We start from the raw sequence: 7,757 nt of genomic DNA on the forward strand, positions 1-7,757 counted from the left end.
GCACGAAGGGGACACCAGCCACCTTGTAGCCGACCTTCTTAACGTAGCCAGAAACCTCATCAGTGATCTCCTTGTATCGGGCCTCCTTATAGCCACAGGCATCCATCTTGTTGATACCGACAATCATCTGCTTCACGCCAAGAGTAAAAGCCAGGAGAGCGTGTTCTCTAGTCTGGCCCTCCTTAGAGAAAGCGCCTTCGAAGCCACCCTGATCGGCGGGGACGACGAGGAGAGCGACATCGGCCTGGGAAGTACCAGTAATCATGTTCTTGATGAAGTCTCTATGGCCGGGGGCATCGATGACAGTGTAGTGGTACTTGGGAGTCTCGAATTGCCAAAGGGCGATATCGATGGTAATACCGCGCTCCCGCTCAGCCTTGAGCTTGTCCAGTACCCACGCGTACTTGAAGGACCCCTTACCCATGTCAGAAGACTCCTTCTCAAACTTCTCGATGGTTCTCTTGTCAATACCGCCAAGCTTGTAGATCAGATGTCCGGTGGTTGTGGACTTGCCGGAGTCGACGTGGCCGATAACGACAAGGTTGATGTGAGTCTTCTGCTTGCCCATCTTCTAGAATCTGTAATTTTCAAAACGACCATTCAAAGAGCCCATGTGTTGTGGGGTCTACGACATACTATCAGTCGGGGCGTCGGTAGTCTCACGATCCTCAATCAGATCCTCTACAGTCATCTCAGGTTGGTCTGTAGAGTGGCTGATCTCGTCGGAATGCGGGCTGGGTTCGTTGCGGACTAACTCCGAGGACGCAGAGGTGTTCTGAGACATCTGATCAGACATCTGATCAGACATCTGATCAGACATCTGATCGGACATTTGATCAGACTCTGATCTAGGTTCCGCTGGCGGTTTGACAATTTCATCCCCTTCAGAACCTGGGGGTAGCACCATGATGAGCCCAGTCATGTCATCGTTGTACTCTCTGCTGTCGGACGCAAGGAATCGTAGGAGATAGCTGAGTTGCATGTCGCTGTTCAGCACCCTTTCAAACTTGCTCATGTGCACTGCGACGTCTCTAGCCAGTGACGACGCCGCTCGGCCGTCCCGTTGGTCAATGAACTGCTGCTGAGCCCCAAACAGCTCAAGAAGCCAGTATGTAGCGTCCACACCCAACTCCACGATCGTTCCCGGTCGCATCCCCTGTTTTATGCGATGAAGGAGCTGGTCTCTAATGGTGGTAGACACAGTATTGAGGCGATCATATTTGTGGGTCAATCCATCTGATGTGAGGAACAAGTAGTTGGTCTTGTTGCTGCGTGGACGGTCCCTCAATATTCTTACTTGAGATGGATTGAAAACTGATGGAAAACTGGTCTGGAGGACATCGGAAGAGTGTAGTCAGCCATTGCAGCCGCCAACTCAGACAGATTCAATCGTATGTCAAAGTCCTCGTCGATGCTTAGTACCACTGGTGCTGTGTCGAGGGGTCTTCCGTCCACACGATCAAAACCTGACACAGACCAGATGAGTTCCAGAACGTTGTCGTCTGAGAGACGCATGATACCTGGAACGTTAGCCAAAGCAAGTCGTCTAACTACTTGTAAGGCGTATTTTGGGTTCTCCACTCCCATATTCTCCGACAGAGCGCGAGATTTGAAAGCAATCTTGCTGTCCAGACCCAAATGCCGGAACGACAATTCCTCTTTCAAGCTCACTGGTGCCTCCTGTAGGTAGAAGGCGCTCCCATCACCAAGCGATGCACATAGACCTTTCCTCGCAGCCCAGTCCACGACAACGCCTACAAACACCGCACCTCCATGCCACATACAAGACTGCGGATACGACCCAAGTCGAGCATTAGTCAGGGCGAGAGCAGCGCTGAATACGTACTGAAGGACCTCCATTCGACCTGAGCCCCAGGTTTTCGCGTGCACAGCTAACCCCGAAAGAACTTCTCTGCTGAAGATATCTCGGAGGGTGTGACTGAGCATGTCGCCGTCTGTACCGTGTCCATCCCATACGGTAAGAACGCTGTATACCAATTGTGCCTTATGCTTGTCGAAGACGTGAATAAACGAGAATGCATCCTGATTCGGATATCCTCTGCCTTCATTTACAAAGGAGTGCCCTTTGGTTACAGGGTGCACGAGATCAGGCACCTCCGACTCGACAGGGGTTACTCCGCGCAGTTCGAAGCCTGAAATCGCCTCCTCAGCAGGTAGGCGAATGTCATCAGGTCGAGCAGCTCTCTGAGATCCAACAACCTTGGCGACTAAGCAAGGGGAGAGAGTTGCGGTTTCAGAGACGAGCCAAGAGACGAGAGGGACGACCGAGCTGCTCGGTCTCCGAGATACGATTCGCATCTTTACAAAATGGGGCATTGCCCACGTCACGACTTCGGCGAAAGCTCCGTATCACCCTCCAGCTTATTCAGAACGCCCAGAGGATCGTCTACCCAGTACTGCTCCTCCTCTTCGTCCTGGTGACCGAAACATGAGAGCATACCTTTCTTTCGTGGACGATTGGTCTCTCCGTTATGAGGATAAATTCCCTTGAAGGAGACGATATTCTCTGAACGACTGGTCTCTCGGTCCTGAGGATAAATTCCCTCGAAGGAAACGATAGTCTCTGGACAATCGGGCTCTCGATTCTGAGGATAAATTCCCTCGAAGGAAATGATATTCTCTGGACGACTGGTCTCTCGGTTCGGAGGGGACATCCTTCTGATAACGTGGGCTGTGACTGGAACATGAAGCTCTTCCAAGCCATTCACGAACCTCCGCTCCACCTCGAACGAGGCCTGTCGATCTGAGTTCTCGACGTGACTCTGTGGGCGCTTCGGCGCATCCATAGAGCTGGGAATTTGGATTGCCGTATTAACGACTGCAGATAACGGCACTCCTAGGGAGGTGGAGGGCTTCTTCGTTCGTCGAGTCATCTCTAGAATCGTGTCTATTGTGTCCTTCATCGCTATCGGCACCGGAGGAAGCTGAGGAAGTAGTCTAGGTGACTTCCGTGGTGCCCTTCTGAAGACAGGGGACAGGGTCTCTTTTGACTGCGGTGGTGTTGTGGGCCTTTGCTTTCGTTTGGGGGTCTTTGTGATGGTGTTAGTGTTTCGGGGAGTTCTCGTTTCTGACAGCGCGTAGATGTTAGTAGGTCGTCTGATTCTCGAAACTGGTGTGACATGTGAGTCTGTCCTTCGAATCGGGGTATTCTCATCTGTAGGCGTGGCTCCTCTGGCTGGGATCAAGTCCGACTCGGAATCAGTGTCGTTGTTCCCTTCAACGCATTGATATGTTAAATCGTCAAGCCTCTTCACAGCAGCGCCGATACTGTCTGAGGACTCACTCCCATCTTCCACTTCAGTCACTGTCGGGTTCAGCACTGCCTGTCTGCGACTTATCTTTTGCACAAGTTCCCGCATCGCAGTCTGGCACTTTTCAATGGAGTCGGAGCTAACTGACTTGCCGGAGTCGCCCTGGACGGCTCCACGGGCATGTGTCGGCGTTGGAGGAAACCAGCGTGTTGGAGGTGCGTACGGATTCATTTAGTGTTCAGTCACGGACATCTTGACGTGCAGATGCAATATCAAAGCGATGCTGGGTGGAACCCTACATCGCCGTTTTGTCTCCAAATTGATGATTAACGCCCTGCCTGTCAGCATCCCGAGTGAAGGTAAGTGCACGTATCACCAACAATCCTCATCCCTTTCAGATGGTTAGAACCTCCGTACTGGCAGACTGTCTCAAGACAATTGTGAACGCCGAACGTAAAGGCCGACGACAGGTTCTCATTCAACCGGTATCTAAGGTTGTCGTTCGGTTCTTGAAGTGCATGCAGAAGCGAGGGTACATTGGCGAGTTCGAGGTTGTGGATGATCGTCGCTCTGGCAAGATTGTGGTTAACCTCACCGGCCGCATCAACAAGTGCGGTGTTATCTGTCCCAGATTCGACATTCCTGTGACTAGACTGGAGCAGTTGTGCTCGGACCTGCTGCCTTCAAGGCAATTCGGCCATGTCGTGCTGACCACCAGCCAAGGCATCATGGATCAGGACGACGCGAAGAAGCGACATCTCGGAGGCAAGGTTATTGGTTTCTTCTTCTAAGTGCACCAATCCATCTACACTCGTGAATTTTGACACCTGTAACGAGTGTCCTGTATGCGAACAAAACGAGCACCCCGCACTCATGAATATGACTTCCCTGCCCCACAAACTACAAAACACACCACGGAACGGATCGTAATTGCGACGGGAATTGCAATTACAGACCTTGAATTACGAATGTGTGAAGCTGTAAGTAGCTGCCTTGGGCGAGACGCTGTCATGGACGGCGCTACGATTCCATTTGCAGTGCTTTTGCACACTAGAGCGATGTTCTACGACTTGGACGTGGAAACTTCCCTTGGGATCTGTGGAGAGCCGGTGCATCAAAGTCGTGTTCCAACAACTAAGAGCCCTCGTTCCCATTCTGCCTGTCCGGTCCCTCTTCATACCCTGCTGTCCTCCGTCATTACGCTGAACAGGCATTCACGGCTCGGTAATGCTGGATCCCGTGGACGAAGTTCATCCTGTGGCCCCTAGGCTATGATCCGACATCAAATCTGTGCATACACAAGTATTGGGCATCACGCAGAAGTTTTCCTGCCTGTGTCGTCTCTAACCTGCTAACGAGATTGAAAGGATCTAGTTTATCATTTTTCCTGAAACGATCGTGAGCAAAAGATTTCGGAATTCTTTTTTTTATGTACTAAACATTCAGCTGTTGCAGTTATTGATTCACTTCACATCTGCAGACACGTTATGTAGCTGTTGCAGATGTTGATTCACAACTGCAGACACGTAGTCTGCGTGTACTGGAGTTGCAGCGTTGTTGACACGTAGTCTGCGTGTACTGGAGTTGCAGCATTACTTAACGGACACATGGTTAGTGTTGCTCGACCTCTGCAGCCTCCTCACAACTTCAAAATGACTATCGAAAGTGGAGGCAGACACAACCACCAGCTTTTCGAGGACGAGTCCTAGGCCCTGTACGATTCGTTGTGCATCCTGACGCACTGCGCGATAAAACAATGAGGGCCAGGATGTCTGCTGGGTATCATTGTGTATTCGCCCTAGAAGGGCGTTGGTGTGTTGCTTGGGAACATCGAGAACGGTGAGGTCTGCTGCCACCATCAGTGGTAGATTCATCCTTAAATCCATGTACAACTCAGCTGATGTCCGAGTCCAACAAACAAGTCCCAGGAGGGAGGGCACCACCGCAACACTGATTGTATCCGGCGCAACCTCTACAACCCTAGCGTCCCCAATTAAGGACGATGACCGGAGCTGTGCCACGAGCAAGCCGTGTGCCGGCGAGCTTGCGCCGGTGTATGCGCGTACAGGGCCCGGAGGAGAGACCTCAAAGACAACGGGATGCCTCGTCTTAAAGAGATTGCCCTCGAAACGATCGGCTGCTCGCCATAATCCTAAGGGCGCTGCCCTCCCTGCAAGGAGTAGACTTCCTGCCACGACGTTACCAGATTTCTGGGGGAACTTTAAGGCGGCGCAACAATGGAGTTGCACCAGGGAGCCAGGAAGGGGATTTGTGCCCTGGGGAGACGAAGCCAGAAAAGGCAAACAATGGGGGACACGGGGAAGCAAGACGACCTCGCACCCCAAAAGCACCCGAGCCTGGTTTAACAGCTCGAATGCAGGGCTATCTCCTGTGCACACAAGGGTACGGACGCCGCAAAGAATGCCACCTTTCAAAAACCCCAGATCAAGGAAGCTGCGCTTCGAATGCTGCAGAGGAGGCTTTGAGCCAACGAAAGACGCAAGGGTGACCAACGTCTCCAGCTCAGTCGCGGTTGCAATGCATACGGTTGGATTGGATCTGTCGCAGGTTTCTATCAGACCCTTCACGCATTGAATGTCGTCCCATCCATCGTTAGAAACGTCGACGGACGAATCTGTCGCGAAGCACAGCTGCCCTCCGAAGTACAAGATGTGGAAGGTCAACGCCCGAACACACATATCTGCTAGCCCAAGGTGTCTTACAAGTAGTCGCCTCGCCTTGAAGAATGAGCGTCGAAGGCCGGAAACAGAACCCAGACTTGCTGCAGCCTCGACGCTCGACTTTGAACTGTGCGCAGCCACTGATAGCTCAGGAGAAAACTCCGCGGTTAGGACGTCAGCGAAGTTAAACGGCAAAACGCACGTGTGGTACATTAACAGGCGTTGTACAGTGTCAAACTCCAGATCTAACCGAAGCATAGCTTTGAAGGAGACCACCTTGATACCTTGCGCTCGCAAATGCCTGGTGTGATCTCGGCAAGGAAGGCCTACAACGATCACAGTGCCGACATATTCAGAGGAACATGACAACATGAGGTCAAGACGCGCTGCTGGCACTATCACGATGTCCACGACTATCTCAGCCAAGGCCTGACAAACCATTGTAGCGCTCCATGTCGGATGCAAAGGCACCACTGCACCTCTTAAGCAGCCCATGGCCAGCTGAGCTACGAGGGCTTCGGGGTAGTCACCTCCCATGATTGCTATGGCGCGTGTCGCCTCCAAAAGATGATGAACGTAACTGTCGCGGCAATCCACAACGTTGGATATCTCTCCCTTCAGAGGTAGGCGTGAGATGTCCGAGGAGCTGGTTCCTGCCCTGAACGCGAGCAGCCTTCTGCAGTCTGCTGCAAGATCCGAGGAAGTTTGACAAAGCCGCGCCTCGGGGTCGAAGCGAACCTTGGATGGTCGGTGGATAGGCTCCTGGAGATCAGAAGGCAGCGAAGAGGTCGGTGCGTAGCTTCTGAACGCGAGCTGTCCGACCGGATCGCAATCTTTGCAAATGTCACTGCAGGGGGTTCCCGGTGCTGTGCCAGCTTCACTCAACCCCTCATAAAGTCCCTCCAGCAACCCTAGGATCAGTCGTTGGACTGAATCGTAGACGTCTCCATACGACATATTATCCCCCTTGCTAGCCATATGCCTGAACAAACATTTTAGTCTGTTTCCATTGCTGAATCTCCCTTTTCTGATACATAACGCGTCCTTTCCGGCCCGTCTCATGCCAGCGAGGAAGAGTTCCCAACCAGAGGTGGCCTTCATCCAGCCCATCTTTCGTCCTTCGACTGGATAAGCACGACTCCGCATGCGTGACGTGAGTTGGCAGACAGCCAACGCCTTATTTGAAACCATCAGCGGGCGCGGTCGAGGCAACAGACCACTTTGAGTCCGTGACGTGAGGTTAGCGTTAACAATGACGTCAAGACTCTCAGTCGACAACATTAAAATGAAAATGAATTTCGAAATCAGTACCGAGGCATAAACTGGTGCATGAATCGGTTCTCGCCGATCTGGACCCGGTCCACGAAAAGAGGATCGCGGTCCATCTCTCGAAGTTGGCCGCCGTTTAAGAATATCGCCTTGATCTCGATATCCAGGTCCATTACCAGTTGGTGAAGAGTGATCCACTGGAGCATATCGCCTCTCTTCTTCGTGACCTGGGCGGTGCCTTCCACTTGTAATATGACGCTGTTGCCGCCGTCGTTGAGGGACGTCTTTTGCCGAAGAGTGACAGTGTTCTCGACATCTTGACGCGTGAACCACTGGAAGAAGGACTGCTCTCCTTCTGCTTCCCTCACGGCTTCCTCTAACTGGTCACAGAAATGTTCGGCCACAGTCTTCACAACCTTGGGTCCCAGATTTCCGTCGGGAAACTTGCCATGGACGGACTTCCAGATCTGAGAGTAAACCATATTGGTAATGGCACGACGATTGCTGAGTGAATGGGGAAATGTCGCCTCACAAG

General features: G+C 52.2%; 6 protein-coding genes across 11 annotated transcripts; 1 reads left to right on the top strand and 5 right to left on the bottom strand.

The window, feature by feature from the left end:
- Window positions 1-568, bottom strand: KVP17_003914 (uncharacterized protein; the record flags this gene model as incomplete). 2 transcript variants are annotated; one of them, XM_068521659.1, is made up of 1 exon in its annotated part: window positions 1-568. In XM_068521659.1, a coding segment is annotated over one exon (568 nt), but the record flags the coding sequence as incomplete, so codon positions are not given. The 2 variants fall into 2 exon arrangements, with proteins under 2 accessions (XP_068379490.1, XP_068379491.1); XM_068521660.1 differs by having other exon boundaries at window positions 23-568.
- Window positions 569-625: 57 nt separating this feature from the next.
- On the bottom strand, window positions 626-2,319 carry KVP17_003910 (uncharacterized protein; the record flags this gene model as incomplete). Of its 3 annotated transcripts, XM_068521653.1 has the most annotated exons (2): window positions 626-1,268; window positions 1,298-2,319. In XM_068521653.1, 2 exons carry the CDS (start codon window positions 2,317-2,319, stop codon window positions 626-628), a joined length of 1,665 nt encoding a protein of 554 aa, XP_068379484.1. The 3 variants fall into 3 exon arrangements, with proteins under 3 accessions (XP_068379484.1, XP_068379483.1, XP_068379482.1); XM_068521652.1 differs by lacking the exon at window positions 1,298-2,319 and having other exon boundaries at window positions 626-1,153; XM_068521651.1 differs by lacking the exon at window positions 626-1,268 and having other exon boundaries at window positions 1,294-2,319.
- A 26-nt stretch (window positions 2,320-2,345) lies between these two features.
- On the bottom strand, window positions 2,346-3,503 carry KVP17_003912 (uncharacterized protein; the record flags this gene model as incomplete). Of its 2 annotated transcripts, none has more annotated exons than XM_068521656.1 (1): window positions 2,346-3,503. In XM_068521656.1, the coding sequence occupies one exon, from the start codon at window positions 3,501-3,503 to the stop codon at window positions 2,346-2,348; it is 1,158 nt and encodes a 385-aa protein (XP_068379487.1). The 2 variants fall into 2 exon arrangements, with proteins under 2 accessions (XP_068379487.1, XP_068379488.1); XM_068521657.1 differs by having other exon boundaries at window positions 2,346-3,380.
- A 167-nt stretch (window positions 3,504-3,670) lies between these two features.
- KVP17_003913 (uncharacterized protein) lies at window positions 3,671-4,063 on the top strand (the record flags this gene model as incomplete). Its single annotated transcript, XM_068521658.1, has 1 exon — window positions 3,671-4,063. The coding sequence occupies one exon, from the start codon at window positions 3,671-3,673 to the stop codon at window positions 4,061-4,063; it is 393 nt and encodes a 130-aa protein (XP_068379489.1).
- An 801-nt stretch (window positions 4,064-4,864) lies between these two features.
- KVP17_003909 (uncharacterized protein) lies at window positions 4,865-7,234 on the bottom strand (the record flags this gene model as incomplete). The annotated part of the gene is made up of 1 exon (XM_068521648.1): window positions 4,865-7,234. One exon carries the CDS (start codon window positions 7,232-7,234, stop codon window positions 4,865-4,867), a length of 2,370 nt encoding a protein of 789 aa, XP_068379481.1.
- Window positions 7,235-7,257: 23 nt separating this feature from the next.
- Window positions 7,258-7,704, bottom strand: KVP17_003911 (uncharacterized protein; the record flags this gene model as incomplete). 2 transcript variants are annotated; one of them, XM_068521654.1, is made up of 1 exon in its annotated part: window positions 7,258-7,704. In XM_068521654.1, the coding sequence occupies one exon, from the start codon at window positions 7,702-7,704 to the stop codon at window positions 7,258-7,260; it is 447 nt and encodes a 148-aa protein (XP_068379485.1). The 2 variants fall into 2 exon arrangements, with proteins under 2 accessions (XP_068379485.1, XP_068379486.1); XM_068521655.1 differs by having other exon boundaries at window positions 7,258-7,689.
- Between the last annotated feature and the right edge of the window lie 53 nt (window positions 7,705-7,757).

This window comes from the organism of the source record quoted next, assembly GCF_019968985.1.
Source record: "MAG: Porospora cf. gigantea B chromosome Unknown PgB_NODE_1123_length_7757_cov_158.705, whole genome shotgun sequence".
NCBI classification, from domain to species: domain Eukaryota; phylum Apicomplexa; class Conoidasida; order Eugregarinorida; family Porosporidae; genus Porospora; species Porospora cf. gigantea B.